The sequence below is a fragment of the Indicator indicator genome, chromosome 5, assembly GCF_027791375.1.
Source record: "Indicator indicator isolate 239-I01 chromosome 5, UM_Iind_1.1, whole genome shotgun sequence".
In the NCBI taxonomy this organism is placed as follows: Eukaryota; Metazoa; Chordata; class Aves; order Piciformes; family Indicatoridae; genus Indicator; species Indicator indicator.
The window spans coordinates 1,868,693-1,895,322 of NC_072014.1; the positions used below are offsets into that span (position 1 = coordinate 1,868,693).

A 26,630-nucleotide genomic window follows, 5' to 3' on the forward strand; every position below is an offset into this window, starting at 1 on the left:
TGTCTTAATCACACTGAGGTGTTTAGGGCAAAGGCTCTTTTCCTCACTTTCCTACAGATTTCTAAGCCATTATAGGAAAGTGCTGCAGATAACTCCTCTGTAAACAGATAATTGTGTTCTAGAAAACAAAAAAAAAAAAGGTAGCTCAGGTCTCTCCAGTAACATTTACAAAAGTTTGTGTTTATTTGCTAGCTCACTACTTAAAAGGTGAACACAGCCCCTGATGTAGAAGTGCCTCTACAGAAACACTTTTCTCCACAGGCAAGAGAAAGTTTGGTGTTTACTGAGAGTAGTTCAGGAGGTTCTGCTGTTGCCATTTAACAGTGTCCCACCAACTAAGCTTCCGTAACAGGTCCAGGAATCCTCTGTAAAAAGAAGGCAAAACACTCAGTCATGTAATCCACTTAGGGTGTCACGAGCAGAGAGGTCGCCAGTTACCACAACTCAAGAGCAGATGATAGGTTACCAGTTACCACAGCTCAAGCAGGGAGTGATCACTTATGAACAAGCAACTCATGACCCCATGGTAACCACCTGTAACCATCTTCCCCAGCCTGTCTTCACAGAGGATTAAGGGGAAACTATGGCCCTCACTGCAGGCCCAGTGGCCAGCTCAGGAATATGATTGGTTTGGTTTCAATTTGGTCCAAAGCGTTTTGGGCACTTCAGATTAGCTCTTGGTGGCTGAGATAAAAAGAGCCTAATGGCTGAAGGAACTCTGGTGTATAGCACAAAGAGACACCAAGCTCAGCCAAAGCTGAAAAACGCTGTCTGAAAAGGGAAAGAAATCCTTACGTGAGAGCTCTTAACTGTTCTTGTTTGGCTTGAGGGGCATTAGGTAAGCTGGTAGAGAAGTAGACCTGTAAGCCTTTTGTCCCTCTTCTTTTCTCCAGATACTAGATAACAGTGCACCTGGGAGCAAAAGGCTTAAATAAAGTCTTTTTCAAACAGCTGCCTTGCAGAAATAGGGCTGCTACTGAGGTATTTATGCAAGGCTAGTATTGCTTCAAGGTCAAAACTAGGTACAAGGGCACCTCAGCATTACTGCCAGCAAGGTAAAAGACACTTTTCCCCTTTACTTGTCTTGGCCAAAGCAGCAGCAACAAATAAGAAAGGCTTATTCTCCACATAAGACTTGCCCTGGTTTAACTAAAATCAGTTTTGAAGAGCAGTGAGTTCAGCAGGTATGAAATCCCAAGTGGATGCCCTTGACTTAGTGCACAGACATCAATTTGTCTCATCTGAGTTACTGAAGTAGGCCAAATCAATAGGAGGCACTTGTAAATGGATTGAAAAGAACATCCGTGCAGGGTTTGTTTCAATTTAACAAGTCATGGTAAGGAGCAAGTTTCGTTAGACCCAGGTGAGCTCTCTCTGCTGGCTCTCCTTGAACTCTAGCCTGTGGTAATAATTGCCCACATAAAGCACAGAGAAAAGCAGCCCCTGGATTTCTGAGCAGGCTGCCCTGAGTCTTTGCATCAGATCCCACACCAGAAGGATGCGAAAGCTGCAGTCAGAGCCTCGTACCATCAACCTCCCACAGCCAGGGCACCCTGCAATGCCAAAGCATGCAGACAGCAGCTACATGCCAATGCTAGGACAGAGCCAGCAACCTTCTCCAGTGACCTCTGAGATGCTGCAAATAGCACAGCTTCTGCTTCAAGGCTATGCCTGTGGCAGTCAGCAGCAGCAAGGCTCATGGAAAGACCTCAGACTTGGACTGGATACCAACAACAGATGGGCATAGAACAGTTTTGAAATGGTCCTCTAAAGCACAGGCAAACAACCCATCTACTACCTGTTTGTAAGCTGGTGCTCCCCAGGAGACACAGCCCTGAGCAGCACTGCCCCTGCAGACCCCAGCTGTCAGCATGCCACGGAGCACACACACTTGGCACCCCAGTGCAGAGCGGGAAGGAAGCTGCAGCTGCACTTGCCCAGCTCTCTCCTCCCCTCTGCTCAGCCACATCTGGTCCCTGAGAAGGCTGTAAGAGGATGACATACGCAACAGTGGTTCTGTGATCTTAACCAGGTTGAAGGCAGCCCCTTCCAGCCCTCCTTCCCTTAGTGACTAACCGTTATTTCCATGCTCCATAGTTTCCTTCCAACGACTGTCACAGTAAGGTAACGTCACAACCGGGCTCCGCACTAGCAAACATTATCATAGCTTCAGCCAGAGCAAGTGCAGGCTCCTGCACCAGGGACAGGACAACCCTCACTATCAATACAGGCTGGGGGAGGAGGGGACAGAAAGCAGCCCTGAGGAAAAGAACTTGGGAGTGCTGGGGGATGAGAAGCTGGACAGGAGCAGGCAGTGTGGGCTTGCAGCACAGAAGGCCAATGGCAGCCTGGGCTGCATCCAAAGCAGCATTGCCAGAGATGGAGAGGGGATCCTGCCCCTCTGCTCTCCTCTGGGGAGACCTCACCTGGAGTGCTGTGTACAGGTCTGGAGCCCTCAACACAGGAAGAACATGGACCTGATGGAGAGAGTCCAGAGGAGGGCCAGGAAAATGCTCAGGGCAGGTCTGCTACAAGGACAGACTGAGGGACCTGGGGGTGTTCAGCCTGGAGAAGAGAAGGCTCCAGGGAGACCTAATAGCAGCCTGCCAGTACCTGAAGGGGCTACAAGAAGGCTGCAGAGACTGTTTGCAAAGGCCTGCAGGGACAGGACAAGGAACAAACTAGAGCAGAGCAGATTTAGATTGGATGTTAGGAACATGTTCTGCAGCATGAGAATGGTGGAACATTGCAACAGGTTGCCCAAGGAGGTGGTTGAGGCCCCATCCCTGGAGATATTAAAGGTGAGGCTGGACAGGGCTCTGTCTAGTTGGGGATGTCCCTTCTGACTGCAAGAGGGGCTTGGACTAGATGAGCTTTGGAGGTCCCTTCCAACCCAGACCATTCTGTGATTCTATGATCTCTTCCCAGAAACACCGAAAGAATAATAAGATGGAGGGCAGCTGTCTCCAGTGAAGGATCCAAGAAAGACAATTTAGCAAACAGGAGGATATATGCCCAGGAAGTCTCTGTCACACTTGGCCCTCCTGCTGTGACAATCAATAATCTATGTCGCCCAAATGCAGGATGGAAAGTCTCCGAGCAGAGGAGCACACAGAGGAGATGACAGAGCTGCACCACAACCAGCAGCTGCTCTGATACATTTACAGCTTGCTCTTTGTATCTGTTTCTCATTGGACACACTTACAGCAAAGGCAATATCTTATGACTGATACTGGGATGAAATACAAGCAGAAAACAACTTTCTGATGCTTTTTAAGGTCTTTCCAAACCCTTTCATTTCCTAGACCAGGAACTTCTGCATTTGACTACCTATTAATATGAAAGTCATTAGATCTTTTTTTTTTTTTTTTTATATTAGAATGGGATGTCTCAAAGCCTGTTTCAGCAGAACACTTCTAGGAGTCCCCAGTTTCATTAAAATGAGGGGGTTGGACTGGATCATAGGATCAAAGGATCAGAGGATGTTAGGGGTTGGAAGGGATCTCCGAAGGTCATTGAGTCCAACCTCCCTGCCAGAGTAGGACCAGAGAATCCATCACAGGTCACAGAGGAACACATCCAGGTGGGTTTTCAAAGTCTCCAGAGAAGGAGATTCCACAATCTCTCTGGGCAGCCTGTTCCAGTGCTCTGTCACCCTCACAGTGAAGAAGTTCTTCATGTTGAGGTGGAACCTCCTGTGCTGTAGTTTATATCCATTGCCCCTTGTCGTATCCCAGGGTGTAAGTGAGCAGAGCCTGTCCCCTGCCTCTTGACCCCCAGCCCTCAGATATTTATAAACATTTATTAAATCCCTTCTCAGTCTTCTCTTCTCCAGACTAAAAAGCCCCAGGGATGGATGACCTTTGGAGGTCCCTTCCAACCCAGACCATTCTGTGATTAAAATTAATTTCAGTGACTGATGCAAGATCCAAGCTATGAACTACCATGTGCAGGAAGCATTACCTGCCCATTACCCACCACTGCTTCCTTGGCTAGTGCCAGTGGTAAACAGAACCATTCTCATGAGCTGTGCCACGTTCACCCCTTTCAGGCACAATTTTTATCCACTTCCACTTTCATTTTTAACTACAAATGTGAAGCAAACCAATACTTTATATCTACAGATGCTTTAGTGAGGTGAAATCCAATGGAAAAGAGAATTCACTCTAAACCAGACTCAGTTCTTATTGTTCAATGAATACAATGAATTTTTTAACATTTTTTTCATATGGTGGACAATGTGAATTCCTTTATAGAATAAACTATGAAACGCTGTTAAACATCATCAGCCACACATTTGCAGGTTCAAATGAAAGATGGTGCCTGAGAGTTTCAGCACTTCTCCCCTTGCTTTTTAAACTACTCCCTTCTCACAGAAAGCTCCTGTCTGATATTTTTGAGTTTAAAGGAAGTTCTCAAAAATCTGTGACTAGCACAAACTGAAGTTTACATACAGGAGGCTGGAGCTCATGAGCTTCGTTCACTCTGTACAATAGTCTTAGCAACACCGTCCTGAACCTCTCCACATACCCTCAGCCTCTTCATCCTGCCCTCAGGTACCTGCGCCCCAGAGGCATCTTTGGAGCTGCCTGCCTCTCCAGCCCCTACACTGTGATGGAAGCAGCTCACAGAGTGTTCACACAACTTCTAGCATCAATCTGAATGCACACACAGCTGACCAGGTGAGAAACACCACCACAAAAAAGCCCCAGCACCACAATCTCCTCTCTCAGCACAGCAGAGAGATGTCTCTGATGGTGCCCTTCCTCTGCCCTGCATCAGGAGCAGCTGCAGTTCCAAACCTCCAACACGTGGCTATGCTGTTTGTGCCGGGCAGAAGCAGAGGCTGGGTCTCAAGGGAGCTGCAGCCTGAGCATGGTGTTTGTACAGTGATGAGCCAGATGGATGCCCTCCTGCTGCTAAGCTTTAAAGAAATGAAAGCACACCTATGCAAGTTTCACAAGAGAGAAGGGAAAAAAATAAAAAGAAAGGAAAGCAGAGGTTTCAGAGCAGACAGCCCCTTGAGCCATTTCCAAACATCAAAGAGAAAGGCCTCCAGCCTGCTCTCCTCATCTGATACCTTTGCTCCCACACTCCATGCCTGCAGGCACCTTCCCAGCCATGCACAAAGGCTCCTGCAGCTGTGGACAGCTCAGTGTCCACATGCTTCACCTGCCTCCCTCTCTGATTTCCTCATGCTCTCACTTCAGGCCAATCCCAGATGATTTGCTACGGAAGGTGGCTCTGGTGGAGCTGGGTTGGACCAAGCAGGGAGTCTGGAATGGCAGAGAAATCCAGCAGCTCTGTACAAGCCATGCTCCTGCACAGCCTGTGTGCTCCTGCACACCCTGCCTCCTCCTGCACACCAGTCTGCTCCTGCACAGCCTGCCTGCTTCTGCACACTGTCTGCTCCTGCACACCCTGCCTGCTCCTACACGCTCTGTCTGCTGCTGCACACCCTGCCTGCTCCCCCATAGCCTGTCTGCTCCTGTACAGTCTGCCTGCTCCTGCACACCTTTCCTGCTCCCTCACAGCCTGTCTGCTCCCCGACAGCCTGTATGCACCCCCACCTGTCACGCACTCCCAGTCCAGCTGAGTCCTTCTGCTGCGCCATTAGGTGGTGGGGCACACACCCAGCTATTTCTCACTCTCACCTCTCTTCATATGGTCCTGTCCCTTCTTCTACAGGTGACCCTCTATGTGACCTTTTCCTGCCCATCTCTGCCTCAGCAGCTCTGCAGGGATGATGGGCAGGTCTCTGTCTTCCAGTGTCTACAAAGCACACTACCAGTGCCAGCATGCCCAGCTACCCAAAACTGCTGCCCTTGAACCCATCCCTGTCATCATGTCCACTCAGGTGGGGCAGGGCATGGTGGCAAATGAGGAAGGGCAGGAAGGGTCTCTGGACTGCAACTGTCAAGCTCATTTACTTCACCCAGTCACGTAAGGAAAGCTCCTGACACTAACCTCCTTGCTCCTCATCAGGAATTGCTTTTACCTGTGTGCTGCTGTAGAGGCAGTGCTCATATGGGTCAGCTATGCACCCTCACTCTGGAAGCTGGAGGCGCCATAGCACTGCAGACAGGCTCAGTCTTTTGGAATGTCTTCTTTCATGGTCTAGCACACAACACATCCTCAGAAGAGCAGCATTTCCTGTCCTTACCCCAGCATACAAAGCTTGTGTGATCAAGCTCTGGTTCAGATACACTCTTAATGAGCTGCTGCTCATTAATCTCGTAAACTCTTAAAGAGCTGCTGCCCTGCCAGTCCAAACTGCCACATGTCAGTTTTGATGAGACTTGTCCCAGTCCTGGCCAGGGTGATACTTGGGATGCTTCAAGAAACAGGTTTGAGTGGATGCAAGGAACAAAAAGCCTGGGCTGGAGCTGGCCAAGTGGAAAGTGGGAACACTTGCCTCTGACAACCTGCAGGCAGTGAAGGCTCCATGACAGTCTTGTCCCTGAGCTCAGTGCCTGAGAGGGCATCTCTGCCCCCTCTGTCTTCAGGGGCTTCCCTGGAGCTAGATGTAGTAAATGAAAGTTTTTGGTTCATTGCCCCTCCAGTCCTTCCATATAGAGTTCCTAGGGAATTTCCCTCACATGACATGAAAATTAAAAAGGCATGGAAATATTCTAGCAACAGCAATTATTTCCACCATGTAAACCCAGGGGTCTGATCCAACCTTCTTCAAACTCAGTGGGACTTCTGTATTTGTAACGAGTGGTGTCCTTGCCAGCTCCTTACTCCTACAGGCTGGACAAGAAAAGCTCACAAAAGGAACTCACTCTTGGATTTGAGTTTAAATCCAGGTCTGTGGCATACGCTGCCCTGTAGACAAATGCTGCCTTGCAGACATATGCTATAAAGCCCCTGAAATGCCTCTGCTGAGCTTTAAGTAAAGGCACTAAACTTGGCACCTCATCCCCAGAGCTTCATGCCATTTGGAGCCCTGGATGTCAGCAGCCCTACACTGCTGGAGGCTGGTCCCTCTGCCCCACCAGCAGCTCACAGCTTACAGCCCCACTGCAGGCAGTGTGCCCACCACCCCGTGGCAACCTTGCTTAGTAGCCTGCCTTCTGCTAAGGAGTCCTGATAAGTTGCCCTCCCCATGTAACACAAGCCTTGGACTGTTTTACAAAAGCATCCAATTCCTTGCCAGTCATAGCCTGTCAGAAGGAAATAAGAAAATCAATGAAATTAGAAGACTGTAGAGAGAAAGAGGGGGAAAATAGCCACTGAAATGAATGCTGCTTTCATTTCTCTGAAATGAAGATGCATTACTGGAATAGCAAGGATTTTAATTTCTAAAATATCTAGTCAAGAGCAGAGCTTGGCCTGGGCTGTGGAGTACAGCCCAGCTCTTTGTCCTTCCCAAGCAGGCAGTGAGCTGGGGTCTGTTTTCCAGCAGCACTGTCACTATAAATTGTACAATTCCTTCCTAACTGTAATGCATACTGCATTTTACTGAAGTCACAGTGTAGCTCAACACAGATCTGGCTGCTGAAGGTGGATGTTTTGAATTGCCACCCATCCCTGACCCATGTGACTGAAATGGAGGAATTACTTTGCTCAGATGCTGAACTCCCTGCGACACGTGTGGCCAGAGAAATCCCTGTGCTGAAGCTCTCAAGTCACTGAAGTCAGGCAAAGCTACTCCATTCCTAGAAGCTTCAGTGGCACTGGATTTATCTTGATTGTCCACATTTCTAAAAAGCTAAATGGTGTTTCATACCTCCAGAACATGCAGGATTTCTTATTTCATAACTGAAAAATGCACAGATAGAGAGAACTACTGCAGAGAGGTGGAAAGGAGAAAGTGCCAAGCAAAGGGGGATGAATGGCATTATTATTTGATGTGGCATTATCAGGGGACAACAGCAGCACACTTGGATGTATTTTATAATGATATTTAAACTAACACATGTCAGTGTTAAAAGCTGATGCTCTCTGAGTAGCATTTCCATAGTAAACTGTCCAGGTAAGTCTAATTAAATGAGGCCAACATTATTGGCTCTGTTACACAAGTGGTGACTGACGACAGAACGTAGTAGAGGTGTAGGTTATACACCACAGAGCTGGGAAGGCTTTCCCCTATCCAGCCATTCCTCCCAAGGCCACTACTACTCTTTATCCAGCAGTCATATAGTTAAAAGCCTGAAAGCCCAGGGTCTGTTGGCAGAGACCATTGTTAGCCAGGAGCAATCTGCTGTGCCCACCTTATTTAGCCCATGCACAGGACCCCTGTGGTATGTTCATTCCTAGGCTCAGTGCTAGCTGGGGATCCCTGTACAGAGCTCTGCTGTGAGGTGTAGACATGTCTTGAGTCAGCTGTCATTAGCTGCTATTAATCCTGACAGAGCACCCTGAACACAACATCCTTAAAAGGGCTTAAGTGAGAGTTAGGCACTAGTTAACTTATAAATTAAAGCCTGAATTAAATTAACTACTGAAGAAAGCAAAAGACAATTCAGATTTCAGTGTATTATGAAGTTAAAGCAAGTAAGCCAGTTTACACCAGCTAAGGATTTGGCCTAGTTTCTCCTGCCCTTGGTTTTAAGCCCTGTTGTGTTGCAAGAGGAGCTGCATGACACTGGAGGTTCACATCAAACATTTTGTGTGTTCCTTTTACTAAGCTGTTTTAGACCATTTGCGGTCCACTATATGCATTTTGTAGTCGATATGAGAATAGTGGTGGGTAAGAGGACAGCAGCAAACAATTTTCTGTGGGACCCTTTGAATTTCCAGTTAAATACATTTACCAAGGTATCATTAATATGATGACCCTTTTGTTTAATCCCTTGCCATAACCACTCCAAAGGAAGCTGTGCACTTTTAACTCCAGGGACAGAACTGAAACAGTAAAGCACTTTGACATAAAAACACTGAGCAGAAACTGTCCATCAAGAAGTTGCAAAGAATCACAGACATCAGTTACACCATTTAGCATGACAAAGGCACATCCAGATCCTTCAGAGAGGTTGTGCCAAATTGTAACCTTACTAAAAACAGTGTCCCACCCTTGCTGCTAAACATAATACATTCATGAGTACAAATCTCACAGGGCTCAACCTCAGCATTACTCAGTATTACTCTCAGCCACACACAATATACCTGGCTGACTTGATAACACCTGGGAGCAGACTTTGCTAGCTGGAGGCAGCTGCTCTTCAGCCTACAGCTGTAATCCAAGGAGAGCCTGGAAGCATTGCCAGGCACGGATACCAACAGGCAGAGAGCAGCCTGAACCCACACTGGTAACGGCCTCCATGCTCTGCACAGGGCAGCTGCGCACCGACCGCCAGCAGAGATCAGGCTCCAGGCCCTCCTGGTTGTCCAGTCACTCCTACCATGTCAGGGAGGGCAGCAGCTGGAATGGGGCAGGAAACAATCTGACAATGTCCTAGCGGGGTGCAGACAGACGTGCCAGCAGGCATGCCTGCACTGAGGAGCATGAGCACAGCCACAAGCCATGGCACATCTTCCCATTGGGGTGAGGGGAACAAGGGGAGCCTGGCACAGCCTGGCCCTGCCCCTGTGGCCTGCACACAGAAGAGCTTTCCTTTCCCAAGGGCACCACAGTCATGCTGCCTCCCTTTTCTCCTATCCACAGGCTGCTCAGCAAAGATGTGCTGGGATACAGGTGCCTCTGTGGTGCATCGGCTCAGAGGACACAGGGAAAGGAGCACTCCTGGGCAGCCACAGAACCCCTGCAGCTTCTTCTCCAGGACGGAGCACTCCTGGGCAGCCACAGAAACCCTGCAGCTTCTTCTCCAGGACAGAGAACTCCTGCAGCAGCCCTGCACACAGAGGGTACCAAAGGGATTTTTCAACAAATTCCTCACTCCTGCATGTATCCTAGCAACACCTCTCTGAGGTGAGAGATATGCTGCCTTACCCACCTGTTGCACAGGAAGCCTGAGGCAAGTCACATATTGCTTTCTTCTTAGCTCCCCTGCTACTAGGAAGGCACAGCAATTAAGAGAGATGCCATCATCACCATGCTGCAGCCTCAGCTGCTCTGGCCAAGTGGCACGCCCCTACCTCCTCAGGGGCTTGTGCAGTGTGCTCCAAGGGAAGGTCTTACTGGCACAAGCTGAGGACTTTATGAGAAAGACCGTAAAAAGGGGGTGGTCTTCATCCCTTCTGCAAAAATGCTTTATGTGCAGCCACACAGTGCTGAAGGAGCTCAGGTCGTGAGTGAGTATGCAAAGAAGATTCCTGAAAACACTGCAAGTCCAAAATGTGCACAGTGAACGAGACAAAGGAAATTCAGCTCCTTCTGTGCCCCTTCATTCAACCTGATTAAGCTGCAATATAATTATAGCAAATGAGCAGTCCTTGTTAAAAAACAAAACCAAGAAATTGATTGAAAAGCAATGTTTTTCATGAGAGAGATTTTGTTTTGTTTCTCCCTCCTCTAAAGAATTTTGTATTTCTTGTGGGAAAAAAAAAGAAAGAACATTAAAATCTTACACAAATTATCATAGAACTTGTTTTGGTCTAAAGAACTAATAAAAATAGATTTTATCAACACCCCCCCAAGATCCCAAACTTAGTGCAAAAATCTGTAGAAGGGGAAATTCAGAATGGTTGAGTCTCTGCCACCAGTGAAGATGGTCCTTTGCTATGATTCTCCTGCCCATCAAATTAGATTGTTTCCTTTGGCTGTCACTGACCAAATCCTTTCACCTCCCATATGCATTTGTCACCTGAATCTCTGATATCTTCATTTATCACCTCTCTGCATTCTTGCAGAACAAGCAGATAAGACCCTGCACATTTTGCTGGGGTTTTTGTGTGTGTTACTAAACTAATCACAGCTAAATCTGTTTTATTCTAATACATTAAAGCATTCAGTGGTTGTGCAGGGACATGCCAGGGAGCCTCTGTCCCCAAATCCAAGAGGGGAGACAAGGTTAACACTGCTCAAAGATACATCATTTGCTGCAGATCTCTTTTATTCATCTTCATCGGAGGAAAATGTGGAATATTCACGAGGGGGTTTGGCACTAGAGAGTTATCCCTCCTTCCCCACTGATGGAGATAAATGACATAATGAAACACAGCCACCAGGTACTCTCTGTTTGCAGCACTCAAAGTGTGAACAATGATTCTGCCCTCTCATTGGAGAAGTTAAGGTTGACTGCCCTGCTACCTGGGGAAGACAGGAATGATTTGCACTCCCTCACAGGCAGCGAATGGAAGGAAGCAGCACATCCTCTCCCTCAGCCTCGGTTACTCTGCTGATCTTAGGCTGCAAAATACCTCCAGCCTGTCAAACCTGCCTTTATACTTCAAGGCCATTTGGCAGCTGAATCTGCAATCTGTGATGAGTCCAGCTGAGATGGCAGCAGCCCCTTCCTTAGTTCAATGTCTGTTTGGTTTTGACACTTCTGTGAGACCATTAACATAAGAATTTATTCGAAAGAAGTGCCAAAAGCATTTTTATAGGTGAGAGTTTTTCCAAGTGTCACATGAATTCCAGGACATGGTCCTGGCCTGTGCTACACAGAGGAAAACTCCTTGGAGTTGACAGACATCATGAGTGAGAAGCAGATCATGTTTTCTGTGTGAGATGAAACTTGCTGCCTTCAGAGCTGTCACTGTTTAATAGCCTAACAGAGGAAATTCAGCATTTATAGCTACATTTAAATATGAAAACTTGACAGACATGTCTGGCAATAAAAACACAGCTGTTCCCTACACACTGCAATTAATGCAGCAGTGCTGCATGTGGGGCTGAGCCCTGGCTCTGGTGAAGTCTGAGGATGATGTGCAGGTGAGAGCAGCATCCTCATGGATTCAGCATGGGGAGCAGCATTTGTGTACTTTGAGGTGCTGAGCAGAAATGCCCTCGGGATCCCAGCATCCAGATGATGCACAAATAACAACAGAGATTCCCAAACTTCTCCTGCCTGACCAACTTGATCTCCTTTTATGACCAGGTGACCGCCTGGTGGATGTGGGGCAGCCTGTGGATGTAGTCTACCTGGACTTCAGCAAAGCCTTTGGCAAACTCTGGCCAAGCTGTCAGCCTGTGGCTTGGACAGGAGCACTCTGTGCTGGGTTAGGAACTGGCTGGAGGGCCGGGCCCAGAGAGTGGTGGTGAATGGTGCCACTGTCAGCTGGCAGCCAGGCACTAGTGGTGTCCCCAGGGATCAGTGCTGGGCCCCATCCTGTTCAATATCTTTTCTGATGATCTGGATGAGGGGATGGAGTCCATCATCAGTAAGTTTGCAGATGACACCAAGCTGGGAGCAGGAGTTGATCTGTTAGAGGGCAGGAGGTCTCTGCAGAGGGACCTTGACAGGTTGGATAGCTGGGCAGAGACCAAGGGCATGAGATTTAACAAGGCTGAGTGCTGGGTTCTACCCTTTGGCCACAACAACCCCAGGCAGTGCTCCAGGCTGGGGACGGAGTGGCTGGAGAGCAGCCAGGCAGAGAGGGATCGGGGGGGGGGGCTGGTGGAGAGCAGCTGAACAGGAGCCAGCAGTGTGCTTAGGTGGCCAAGAAGGCCAATGGCATCCTGGCCTGCATCAGCAATAGTGTGGCCAGCAGGAGCAGGGAAGTCATCCTGCCCTGTGCTCAGCACTGGTTAGGTCACACCTTGAGTGCTGTGTCCAGTTCTGGGCTCCTCAGTTTAAGAAAGATGTTGAGGTGCTGGAAGGTGTCCAAAGAAGGGCACCAAGGCTGGGGAGGGGTCTGGAGCACAGCCGTGTGAGGAGAGGCTGAGGAAGGTGGGGCTGTTTAGCCTGGAGAAGAGGAGGCTCAGGGGAGACCTTCTTGCTCTCTACAACTCCCTGAAGGGAGGTTGTAGCCAGGTGGGGGTTGGTCTCTTCTCCCAGGCAACACTGCCAGAAGGAGACGACACAGGCTCAAGCTGCACCAGGGGAGGTTTGGGCTGGATGTGAGGAAGAAATTCTTCCCAGAAAGAGAGATTGGCCATTGGGATGTGCTGCCTGGGGTGGTGGTGGAGTCACTGTCCCTGGAGGTGTTTAAAGCAGCCTGGATGAGGCACTCAGTGCCATGGGTGAGTTGATTGGATGGTGTTGTGTTAGATAGATTGGACTTGATGATCTCAAAGGTCTTTTCCAACCTGGTTAATTCTGTGATGCTGTGAACAAGGGATGATCCCTGGCAAGGTAACTCTCTAGGTGCAAGGCAGGAGCTCTATTTATATGCAACTCAAGTGGAAGAGATGTACCGTTCAAAATTGATCTCTTGAAAACTGCAGTGGACTAGAAGCTTGAAGGATGCAAGCTTACAGGGGCTGCTTTATCTGAAACTGAATAACAAACCACTGGTGTTTCCTGATGTAAACATGGAGCAGCTGGTATACACTGGATAGGTTCAGACCACAGCCTTGCAACACCACCAGCTCCCACACCCACCCATGACTTTTCTGCAGCTACTAGTGATGAGGATGTGTTAGGTTAAGAAATGAAGTGTTAATAAACTCCAGGATGAGCATCTGCAGCAAGCAGCACGTTGTGGGTTAAAAAAGCCAGGTGCATCTTGCCAGTGTACAAAATGGCAGAGAGCAGCTGCTGAAGAGACTCATGAGGCCCTGGCACACGCTCTCCAGAAAATATGAAGAGTATTCTGCAGCACATACTGGCTCATATTCAGCACCCAGAAGCTATTTTAAGTGCTCACTGGAGACAAGTTGGTGTTATTAGGGCACTTTTCTTCCAAGAGACAACAACACATTTTGAGTCAAATAATCCCATCAGAGGGCTTTGTAAACACCTAAATCAGATGAAGTGGCTGTGTTGATCTCGTGTGAGGAGAGATCCAGAGGCTGAGCAGAGGTCTTCTTATGACACTCAAAAAGAAAAAGAAAGTCAAGCTATTTGCTGGGCAGCTTTGGTGCTGTGCCTATCACATGAAAGCAGCTTCCAGAGACAACCTCTGGAGGCCTGTTGAGGAGGGCAGGTGGTTCAAGAAGGGAATCTTGAACTGGAGCCCACAGGATAAGTTTTTTTTTACGTTACTGAGAGGCAAAGCCAGGGCTAAACAAGCACTGAAAATACAGCCCCCACTTGCAGAACTCACCTTGGGAGAACAACAGCAGCCTCAGACACAAGAGGAAAGGGTTCCTGTCCTCTGGCTTTAGCCTTACATCACTTCTCTGTCTCAGTTTCATCTGATTTAATACTTTTTACAAAGCATGTTGAGCCCCCAGCAGAAGTATAGCAAGCAACAGTACTACTACCCAGTGCTATGGCTCTGTATTGTGTCACAATGAATACTCTAAAGCAGAAAGATGGGGAAAAATACAGGAAATGAGAGGAGTAAATTGAACTAAGGTAGTGATAGAGAGAAAAACAGTAGGGACAGGTATTTAGAGACCTTGGGGAGCACTTTGATATCAGCAGTGTGGAAAACTGTTAACAATAAGACCGGGAGAAAGAATCCGATTGGAAAAAGTCACCCAAACCTGGTTTATTTTGTGTATTTCAAGTCTCCTTTTCTCTCCTGCTTTAGAAACCTTGGCTAGGTACAGCCCAGTGAGGTTTGAAGAACAAGGAACCGTCTGCACTTGTGTGCTGCTCTGAATACTGCCACATGACAAAAAATTAGTGAGTGAAGACTGCCTAAATATAGTCCAGAAGGCTCCCACCTCTCTGTACTCAGTCAGCATTTAGCCACCTCCAGAAACAACATGGACTTGGCTTAAATTTGTGTCTCAAGAAAATAACCACCTTTCTCACAACGTACACTTGGCTATTTTGGCTTGGAAAAGGAAGCTCTAAGGCTGCCCAGAGAAGGGCAACAAAGCTGGTGAGGGAGAGTCTGAGGGAGCTGGGGTTGTTTAGCCTGGAGAAGAGGAGGCTCAGGGGAGATCTCATTGCTCTCTACAACTACCTGAAGGGAGGTTGTAGCCAGGTGGGGGTTGGTCTCTTCTCCCAGACAACACTGCCAGAAGGAGAAGACACAGTCTCAAGCTGCACCAGGGGAGGTTTGGGCTGGAGGTGAGGAAGAAATTCTTCCCAGAAAGAGATTGGCCATTGGGATGTGCTGCCCAGGGAGGTAGTGGAGTCACCATCCCTGGAAGTAGAATTATAGAATCAGTCAGGGTTGGAAGGGACCACAAGGATCATCCAGTTCCAACCCCCCTGCCATGGGCAGGGACACCTCATACTAGATCAGGCTGGCCAGAGCCTCATCCAGCCTGGCTGCAAACTCCTCCAGGGATGGGGCCTCAACCACCTCCCTGGACAACCCATTCCAGGCTCTCACCACTCTCATGGGGAAGAACTCCTTCCTTACATCCAGCCTGAATCTCCCCACTTCCAGCTTTGTCCAGCCTCGATGATGCACTCACTACCATGGGTTAGTTGATAAGATGGTGTTGGGTGATAGGTTGGACTTGGTGATCTTGAAGGTCTTTTCCAACCTGGTTAATTCTGTGATGCTGTAAAATTAAGCACACCAAAGACACAGTCTCCTCTTCCCACCTTCTCCCTCTCCCCCAGCTCCCAGTTGTGGCAGTTTTAGGCAGATGCCTAGAAAAATTTTCCACAGATCCTGAGTAAAATGGTAGAATGCAAATAAATTACCATTGGATGTAAAAGGGAAAATAATGATAAAGTCTAAATAATCCCTTTGATCTGGTAACTAACATAAAGTTAGTTGTACAAACTAACTCTTGCTCTTTTCAGCTTCTCTACCCTAGCTGATACTAGCTGGTTGCTTCTGCTGGCTTGCTCACCTTGGCTGTGTTCCTCTGTTGTGGCTAAGTACTAACAATCTACCATCTGCTCTTCTCTCTCTCTCTTGTACCTTGTATAGGGTGGGGGAAGGGAGCAGGGAGGAGGAAGGTCTTGGTAACCCCCTGTTTTTGTGCCTAAAACTGCCACACCAGTGCAGCAGCAATGGTGACACAGACAGCAGCAAGAGCAGAGGCAGAGGGGATGCTAAAGCTAAGCTGGCTTGGCAGCAAACGTGTGACATCTGAAGCAACACATGTGCCACAACCAGGGACTGCAAGGAACCCAACCTGTTGCTGTTCTTGAAACTAAGAAAGAAGTTCATCTCCTCTTTCAACATCCAACTTTTGCTTTGAGTATGCTCTTGGTGTGAATTCCATACACAGCCTTTGATCAGTACTGATAAAAGTACAGTCATGGCCTACGACAGGAAGGAAATGAAGAACCAAGCAGCCTCTCAAACCATGAACAGCTGCCAGCCTGCTGTGGCACTTCTGCCCTTTGCAGACTGCAAGTGACTGAGAGCAAGCACAAGGCAAATACTCAACAAGCAGATCTCTCCCTTATGACCAACCCAGAACATTTGCAAGGCTCACTTACCCGTCAAGTTCTTCAAGCCAAGTTCCCTGAGCCCAAAGTTGCCATCCTTCCTGTAGTTAAGGAATATGGCCAAAGCATAGCGCTCCTCGTAGAGCTTGGTCCCACGGACAATGCGCAGGTTCTCCAGGGGCAGGTACTCAAACTGATTCAAAGCCACCAAAACGTAGCCTGTGACTTCTCGAATAGACTGGAACACAGAAATTAAACAAACACTTCAGAAACTGTCCATTTTCCATCATCCTGCATTTCTCACATGGGGATGCTGTAGCATGAGAGCTGGTACCCCTCCAAAAAATCAACACAATCCAACAAAACAGCTTTGGAAAACAAATTATGTTTCCACTTACTGATTTTAGCCACATGCTGATTTTAACCACATACCTGTTTTAATTTACAGAATCACAGAATGTTAGGGCCTGGAGGGGACCTTGAAAGACCATCCAGTCCAACCTCCCTGCCAGAGCAGGGTCACCTAGAGCAGATCACACAGGAACACATCCAGGTGGGTCTTGAACATCTCCAGAGAGGGAGACTCCACAACCCCCCTGGGAAGCCTGGTCCAGGGCTCTGTCACCCTCACAGGGAAAAAATTCTTCCTCCTGTTTCCATGGAACTTCCTATGCCTCAGCTCCCACCATTGCCCCTGGTGCTGTGTTGGGCATCACCCAGCAGAGCCTGGCTCCAGCCTCTGGGTACTCACCCTGCGCATTTTTAGCAACAGCAGTGCGGTCACCTCTCAGGCTCCTCCTCTCCAAGCCTTGGCTCCAAGGCTCCAAGCCTTCAGCTCTCTCAGGCTCTCCTCACAAGGAAGATGTTCCACTCCCTGAATCATCTTTGTGGCTCCGTGCTGGATTCTTTCAAGCAGTTCCCTGAAGTCCTTCTTGAACTGAGAGGCCCAGAACTGGGCACAATATTCCAGACGCAGCCTCACCAGGGGCAGGAGAACCTCTCTTGACCTACAAACCATAGCCCTTCTAATCTACCCCAGAATGGCATTGCACTTCTTAGCCACAAGAGCACGTTCCTGGCTCATGGTCAACCTTCCATCCACTAGGAGTTTGCACCAGCTGAGGGATGGTTCCTGCCCAGAGCTGCTCCCAGAAACAGGAGCTCCTTTGTTGGAAAGAGTCTCTTAAATACAGTTTTGAAACCCCACCAAATTCAATGCCTGCAACCACTGAATCACACAGCTCTGTGTCTGTGTATTTAATAGACAAAAATGGATATAACTATTTGTGTGCTTAAATGGCTGCATGCACTTTTCCCTTCCCTTTGGCAAAGTCGATACCTTCAACAATACACAGAAAGAACATTTCTGCTTAACATGCACAGACTGTAACTGACATGCTGGGGATTCCAGTCAATAGTGTAATAAAAACAAAGAGGCAAATGATAGCAGCCATCGAATTACAGCTGTTCTGTAGGTATCATTAATAAAGAGAGGCAGCGCTGATTTGCAGCACAAAGGACGAGCTTTTGCTTTGCTGCTTCAGCACTTCTGCCATGATTTGGTACATAAGTGTGCAAGAGCTTTTAATTACCTTTGTGGAAGTTTGTAACATTATTAATGAGCGTGGCAGCATGCATACGGATGGATTTATGTGCCACAAACTCTAAGCACTAGATGTCCTTCTGAAGGCAAACATCTGTACTCAGCTGAAGCTGCTGAAAAAAACTCTGGAGCCATCTCAAGGCTTGCCTGGCATCTAAACAGAGCACACTGTCATTACAGGACTTAGATGAGAACCCAGTGAGTTGAGCTAGTTGAAAAGTATGGTTCAGGAGATCAATACTAACTGTGGAGATGCATTCTACCCTGGGATGCTGATTCCACTATAATTAGAAGTTTTCCAGCAGTTTCATGATAGCTCTCTGCTTTCAGAAAGTTCAGCTTAGCCAGTTCGGCCAGGAATTTGTTTTTCCATCATACACAAAAATTTCCTGAGGCTGGCTTTTGCAGCATCTCGTCACAATTTGGGACATACTGATATTGTACTCAGAGCTTTAATTTCTCCAGTGATATTCTGAGGCTATTGTAATTGCTCTAATTAATTTAAAGGCATGTTTAACTTGGAATCGATTTGAAAGAAATTAAAAGCTGTTCCAAAGCTGCATCTGACCAAGTCCTCCCTGCCAATTTCTGTCACTTACAGCCACACTCTCTACTTCTAGGATATGTCTTGTTTACTGACATGCAGCAATTCCCATGGAAAGGGCTCTAATTCAGCGTGGCAATAAAATTACACACGCTCACCAGCAAATCTTAACGGCAAAATTAAATGAGGAGAAAAGGGCAGAATTCTGTTATTAATAATTATGAGCAGTATTGCAGCACCTCTTTATTTGCCAGGGAAATTCCATGTCAATCCTGACAAAAGATCATCATGAAATTGATCCTGGAATCATGGAACTGTTGAGGTTGAAAGAGGCTTTTGAGATCGTCAAGCGCAAGCATTTGCCTAGAGCTCACAATCCTGCCACTACTGCTAAGCCACTGCCACTAAACCACGTCCCTCGGCACCACATCCATGAATCCTTTAAAAACCTCCAGGGATGGGGACTCTACCACCTCCCTGGGCTTTCTCTTCTCCAGGCTGAACAGCACCAACTCTCTGAGCTCGTCCTCATAGGAGAGGTTCTCCAGCCCTCTGATCATCTTCATGGCATGCCCTGGACCTGCTCCAACAGTTCCATGTCCCTCTTTTGTTGGGGGCTCTAGAACTAGAGGCAGTACAGCAAGTGGAGGAGCACAAGAGCAGAGTAGAGGGGCAGAATCTGGTACTAGTTACTAGTACATAGCCACCTGACCAAACAATTCTAGTGGTCTGTTATTTTAATTTGGGGGGGGGGGGTTACTTTATTTTTTAATTTCAACTGGACTGGAAAAAGCAAAGCAAGAAGACCTTTTGCAGGATGGTGTGGTTCCTGATTGGTCCAGCTTGAAAAACCACACCATGTGTGCTGCAGGCAGCTCAGGTTGCAGCTGCTCTGGCTAATACTGTGGCTTTGTCAGTTTTGACATGGTTCTCACTGAAAATGGACACCTGCACACTTAAAGTTCAACCTAAGCCCTACTAGAGCCATTGCAAAGATGCCTGTTGTGTTCCAGGTATACTCACAAATACTCATGCTGGAGGGATGAGCTAGCCTAATCACTGCAACTCGTGCCAAGCTTAGGCATGATTTGAACCCTTTAGCATTTGCATACAAATGCTTCCCTGTTCAGATATCCTACTGCCCTATTTGAGCCATTTTTGCTTCAACATTAATCTATGTCCCACCAAGAAGGGAGGATGACTCACAGTAGTAGTAGGTGGAGTGTCACCTCCTAGTTTGATTATCCTGCTAGAGTTGCAGATCCTTAGAAAAATACATTCCTTGTGGGTCTGTCTCTCAGGAAAGAAAAACAAACAAAAATGCAAATAATTGCATCTTGTTCCCTTAACCTACAACTGGAATGGAAAGAGTAAGCAGGTTAAGGGAAAAACAGACTTCAAGCTGAAAGTTTCTGATGGGGAACTCTGGCAATCTCCAGTCTTGATGGCTGATCACTGATTTTGAGGGACCCCCCCTCTAACCAGCATTATTTTGACTGGAATTCATGGCCTTTGTGATCTTGCCGATCCTTGCCCCCTTTCCAGCTCCTGAGACACAACCTATTATACAAGGAAAACATCAAGAGAAGCAGTGACAGGCTCACACTCCCACAGCATGCTTGCTGCTTGGGTAAATACATTTTGGCCCCCCAAAGTTTGGGGACATGGCAGCAGGAATGAGCAGACAGGTTTGAATGAGGAAAAGGCCAAAACTCACAGGCTGTGTGTCACAGAGACAAGGGACACTGTTCATACAATCCTCCAAGCAGACACAGCCATTCACAGCAGATGAAGAGACACCTCTGAAGATTTGAGAGTCACACACACAGAATCACACACAGGTTGGAAGGGACCTCCAAAACTCATCCAGTCCAACCCCCTCTACACTCAGCAGGAACATCCCCAGCTAGATCAGGTTGCCCAGAGCCCTGTCCAGCCTCACCTTCAATATCTCCAGCACTGGGGCCTCAACCATCTCCCTGGGCAACCTGTTCCAGTGTTCTACCACCCTCAGACTGCAGACCTTGTTCCTAACATCCAATCTAAATCTCCTCTGTTCTAGTTTGAAGCCATTGTCCCCGGTCCTGTCCCTGCAGGCCTTTGCAAACAGTCTCTCTGCAGCCACCTTGGAGCCCCTTCAGGTCCTGGCAGGTTGTTCTTAGGTCTCCCTGGAGCCTTCTCTTCTCCAGGTTGAACACCCCCAGCTCCCTCAGCCTGGCCTCACAGCAGAGCTGCTCCAACCCCCTGAGCATTTTCTTGGCCCTCCTTTGGATCCTTTCCATCAGGTCCATGTCCTTCCTGTGTTGAGGGCTCTAGAGCTGTACACAAGCACTGCAGGTAAGGTCTCAGAGCAAAGTCAAAGGTGTCTGTCTCTCTGTCTGGGCCTGTTAGGTACCAGATCCTGAAAGAGAAAAGGGGCTGCTTCTTGCAGGAAATAACAGAAAGGGAGAGAGCCTTAGTTCTTGATAAATCTAAAGCCTCATGAGCTGCTTTACAACCACACCAAGTCACAGGATATATTCACCAGAGAAAAGCTCTTCATCTGCACTTCTGGACAGGAGGCCAGAGCAGCTGCTTTGGAGGCTGCAGGTGGGCACAGCCAGGTGAACAGAGAAGCAGGGTCTCCAAATGATATCAAAACCAAAAGGGTTGCTTTCAGAGGTTCTTTTTCAGGTGGACTGCAGAAATGAGCTCTACACCACCTATTCCCTTAATTCAACATGAGCTGAGCACTAGTAAAGCATTTTAAGCTCCCAACAGCTAAGCTAGAATTATCCTGTCAGGTGGGAGTAAAAAGGCAAGATTGTCCCTTGCCATCTTAAATCCTTCTTTGGCTGAAGTCAAAGGGATTTGAGCAAAACAGAGCAAAGTAACAGCGAAAACTTCATTATTCTGCCCAGAACAACAGATCAATGAATGATTAGAGGAGCTGATGTTTCTCATAAACTCTACCAAGTCTTCTTCACATCTATCAGGGAAGGTTAGGCTGTGGCTAAGGCACCAAAGAGAGCTACATTGTGCAGCTTTATTTCAGCTGCAGATGCATTATTTATTTGGTCACTGAACCTGATCCAGTAAAGCCCTTGCTGCCCCTGGACTGGACATGTGTCCCTTACATGGCAGTCAGAGCAACGTGAACCTGCTGTGGGGGTCAGTTCACTCTTGTGGCACCCCAGACAATTTGTCATCTTTTAGGTTATTTTTCCTCTTTTCCATAAAAGCTATGTACGTTTTGAATCTGCTTTGATCTGACTTTGAAAGTGCCAGCAAAGAAAATGTCAGGGACAAGGATCACCTGAAGAATGAGGATGCTTGGTTCACAAACATTGTAAAAAAGTCTTAAAGAATACACATATTCAGCACATTTACTTGAGAGACAAAGGCAAAATACTTTTCTTTTCCAGCACTCATTTGCAAACAGACAAAGATGCTGTGGTCTGGGGAAGTCCTGAGTGGTAACTCCAGGGATATAAAGGAAGTCAGCCACTGGGAAAAGTCTAGGGAGGCACAAAGGGGTTCCACAGAAAAGTGGGTTCTTGTTCTTCTACCACAAGGAGAGAAGTAGAAAGAGCAAAGAACTTTAAAGTAGATGCACATAGGGAATAAGCCAAGTGGACACTTCATCCCATCTGTTGCAAATACAGTAATTTCTATTTTCAGAGGATATCCATTTCAGGAGGCAGCAGCAAGACTCCTTTCATGGCTCAGCTGCCAGCAGATAACAGACGTCTCCTGACTCTGATCCAAGGAGCCAGGCTGACCCACCAAAGTGAACTGTGTGCTTTGTCACATTACATTAAAGCCTAATAAAGCCAGATTTCTAACTTGCACAAAGGGAAAATATTTTCTAAGTGCTTTTTTCCCACCTTCATAACAGTTAACACACTGCAGCAAAGTCATGATTGAAATAACAAATGTGAATAGTCACCCACATCAGCTCCTGCAAAAGCTTTGCACAGCCTAAGATGGCTTGAACAGAGTGGTTTGCATGTTGCTTTTGGAGCATTTAAAGGTAAGCATTTACCTCTGTTTGGAGCTGCACAACATCCAACTGGCCACAATTGATTTCTGGTTTTATTAAGAGCAGACTGTTTGCAAAGGCCTGCAGTGACAGGACCAGGGGCAATGGCTTCAAACTAGAGCAGAGCAGATTTAGATTGGATGTGAGGAACAAGTTCTGCACCATGAGGATAGTAAAACACTGGAAGAGGTTGCCCAGGGAGGTGGTGTGGGCCCCATCCCTGGAGATATTCAAGGCGAGGCTGGACAGGGCTGTGGGCAACATGATCTAGTTGAGGATGTCCCTGCTGACTGCAGGGGATTGGAGTGGATGAGCTTTGGAGGTCCCTTCCAACCCAGACCATTCTGTGATTCTATGATGATTTTGTGACAGGCACAAGAGGCGTTTAAAGGTAATCTTGTCAAGAGCCATACCTGAGGAGCCTTCCACTGCTGCATGGCTGCAAAAGTGAACTGAGAGTCAGTTATTTGACTGCTGGTAAAAACTTTAATTCCCATTCTTGCCCTCACAGACATCCAGTCTTGTTTGGAACAATGCTTACAAAATATTAACAATGTCCTAGGCAGCAGATCAATGGACACAGTATTTGATTTTTCCAGATTTAAAGAAGCAGTCAGCTCAGTGCACTTTTTGTTACAGCTGATGGAAATTTCTAAAGTGAAGATTTTGCTGCATAATTTATAGAATCCACTTTGGGAGTAGCTGAACTAAAGCTTTGTTTTCTGAAGGGTTGTTCTTTATGTTTCCTCATTCCAGGAGTGACACCTAAACTGAAGAAGTCATTATTTACCAAGTAGGAATCACAGTGTTGCATACATGAGTGTGGTGGTTTGGCCCTGGCTGGGAGTCAAGTGCCCACCACAGCCACTCTATCACTCCCCCTTTTCGATGGACATTGGGGCGGGGAAAATATAACAGAAGCAATTTAATAATTATGATAACCACAAGCAAATGGCTGTGCACAGAACGCAAAAGCGAAGAGAGATATTATTCTCTACTGCCCATCAGTAGGCAGTGGTCAGGCTCAGGCAGCAGGGCTCTGTGAGTAACGGTTGCCATTGATGAATATCCCCCACACTGCCTTCTGTCACTTAGTTCTTATATCTGAGCTGACATCATCTGCCACGGAATACCCTTTGGCCAGTTTAGGGTCAGTTGGCCTGGCTGTGTCCCCTCCCAAGATCTTGCCTGACCCTCCGCGTACTCATGATGTATTAGAGAACCACAAAGTACAGACCTCCAGGAGGTCTAAAGAGGTCCAGGATGTGGACTGGAAGGTGTATTTCATTCCAGTAACTCCTGCATTCCTATAAAACTGGCTGCTGTTTCAGATTTCTTCCTCTTTTCCCTCCCTCTCTCCTCCCAGAAGGATGCCCAGGCTGTTACCTCTTATGGGAGAGGCCTAGGTATCAGCATTGGCAATGATGCTAAGTAGGCCTGGAGCTGCCTAATTGGGGCCTGGAGCTGCCAAGCCAAATTTTAGCTGTGTCACAATGGTGTGGTATGGAGGGTAGAGAGGCATGGTGGGGTGGGGGCATGAAGTTCTGGATTTGCTGGCCTGGTTTAAAGGGAAGTTTGTGTGATGCTTTGGCTTAAGGAGCTTCTGTGTTAAGCCCAGACTATGGATTTTGGTGTATTTTATCTGCTTTGTACTGTTGCATGTACTGGTGAATAGCATTTCTATTTAAACTTTCCAATCCCATCCAACCCTTTGGGTGAGCATTTTTCTTTTGCCCCTTGTGGAAGAGGTAAAAGAGCAAATCTGTCTGGCCCTAAACTAAGAATATTCTTGGGGAAGGGGAATGTTGGAAAAGCACAGCCTGGGTGCTGGTTCAGCAGTAGCCAAAACACTGCTGTGTTATTGACACCCAGATACAGCACTGCCAAACAGCTTAGGAAAGATGCTCTGGGGAGAGTTAACTCCAGCTCAGCCAAACCCAATACAATGAAGCAAGTGGAATCTGAGCCAATGTAGGTATTACCAAAGGATCAAGGGAGAGTTTGGAAACAAAAAAACCCCCAAGCCTAGAGTCCATTAAACTGCAGATCAATGCCCAAATCTGGCATCTGGCAAGGAAGCCTCATAAACAGCACATTAGTGACAGTGATAGGCAAAAAATGGGGAGCCTTTGAAATGGGTATTGTGACTTATTTTGCAAAGTATTGCTGGGAAAAGAGTGTGATCAGGCTCACATCAATCTTTGAGAGTCTTTCCAGTCTTTTCTGTCCTAAGGAACTAGAGCGTATTTCCTCTATTTGTGTACCTGCTTGGGAAGTGTGTCATTTGGCCATTGGATTGGGCTGCCCAGGGAGGTGGTGAAGTCACCATTCCTGGAGGTGTTCAAGGGGGGATTGGACGTGGCACTTGGTGCCATGGTTTAGATAGTCATGAGGTTTAGGGTGACAGGTTGGACTCGATGATCTTTGAGGTCTCTTCCAACCTTCTTGATTCTATGATTCTATGATTCTATGACTGAGTGCATACAATAAACACTAAGCTGTTTATGTTGATGTGATAGGGTTAGGAATTGCTGCCCCACCACAACAATTGGATATGCCTCTATACCCCCAAAGAAACAGAGAGTTACCTCCAGAATAAATCACCAGACTAGCTCAGATTCTAGGAAGCAACATGAAGTTATATTTACAAAAACTGAATATGAAACTATATAAGGTGATAAGACATATACAAAATATATTTACATATATATTTACAACTCAACAATCAGAAATACCCCCCTGGGCAGCCCAGAGAGACTGCTAGCAACCTCCTCCCCCACTCCCTAGTACCTCACACACAGTGGTGTGTAGCAAGGCCATGGAGAGAGAGAAAAGCTGCAAGCAGAAGCAACAGAACAGAAAGAAAAAAGCTCTATCTGTACAACCAAGTCTAAGCTATCCAGCAAAAGAAAGGGATGATATGTACCTATCAGTTGTCGTTACTCTGTATCCAATAGGAAAGTTTATTTACCTCTTACTCTAAGTCTATGGAAAATCCCTACTCTTACGTTGCAATTAGGAACTAGGCTAAAGTTCCAGCTTCAAACCATAGCAGTTGAGCAATATTATGACCCAGACAACATCTCCACTTTGTAACAACCCAATTTTCACAGCTCCACCCTTTCTGTCCTGAGGAAAGCCATGGATGACCACATCCTTAGCAAGTCAGTAAGAATTTATTACTATATCTGTAATACCTGATGGACTTTCCACAGATTTGCAGAGTGGTTTCCAGGGGAGTTTATTTTTCAGCTCCCAAGGAAAAACTTAGTCCTAAATTAGAACAGAAAGACTAAAATGAGTGTTCTGCTGTTGCAAAATGCTTTACCATTTGGGCTGTTTGGTAGCAGCTACCTTTTGCAGGAATTCAAAGCACATCAGCCCAGTTACAGAATTTCACACTGGAGAGATTGATTCCTTTTGCTTTCTCTGCCTTTGGAAATTTCAGTCAAGTAAATAACGGTTCCTTTGCAGGCAACGTAAAACTGCACAAACTGCTACTTCATAAAGCAAGTAATAGCAACAGTTTGGAAGGATTTTAGGGAAGTAATAACCATGGGAAAACACATCCCCTTTTAGCAGTTTACCTCAGCCAGTCACAGCCTATGAGAAGCCATGAGTACATTCCAAGGTCTCAGGATGCTTTCATCAGGAAAGACAAAGCAATGTCTGTCCCACCAAACCCATGCCTGAAACTGCTTTTGAGAGGCAGCATGGGCCAGCAGCATGAGCACTGCACTGGGATGTCTGCACCTACAATCAGCTTTGACATTCCCTTTCTGTAGTCACATCATTGTTAGAGCAAAGGTGCTCTCCTAGCAGCATAAGGAACCTTGCTTTAGGGTCATATTTACACAAAGTTCCACTGGCATCCTGAGATGTCAGTGGACAGAACTAAGCTGAAGTATTTGTTTTGGCAAAGGAAGATATCATCTATAAATTAAAAGGGAAAAAAAAGCCACAACCTTAAGTTCCTCACTGTTCCTACTTGTACTCTAAATCCTGATGACATTTTTGCTTGTTTTAATGCTGAGGCTGCTTAGTTGGTCCTCTGGATCATGAAAGTGGTCAAGGCATGTCAGGGAGTCCACCCATGCTCAAGTCTCCTTCTAACAGAAAGAAAATGGAACAGGAGGAGGCACAGGACCAATGCTTACAGAATCTCACAGCTCAGAAGCACTCCTGGCTTCTCCAGCTTAT

The 26,630-nt window shown here is 47.0% G+C and overlaps 1 protein-coding gene across 1 annotated transcript in view; it reads right to left on the reverse strand.

Moving 5' to 3' along the window:
• Positions 1-26,630, reverse strand: part of ERBB4 (erb-b2 receptor tyrosine kinase 4) — a 538,583-nt gene that overhangs the window by 405,888 nt on the left and 106,065 nt on the right. Inside the window, exon 3 of the mRNA XM_054380880.1 lies at positions 16,314-16,500. Within this exon, the coding sequence (XP_054236855.1) occupies positions 16,314-16,500 (187 nt within the window). The remainder of the gene's footprint in view (positions 1-16,313; positions 16,501-26,630) is intronic.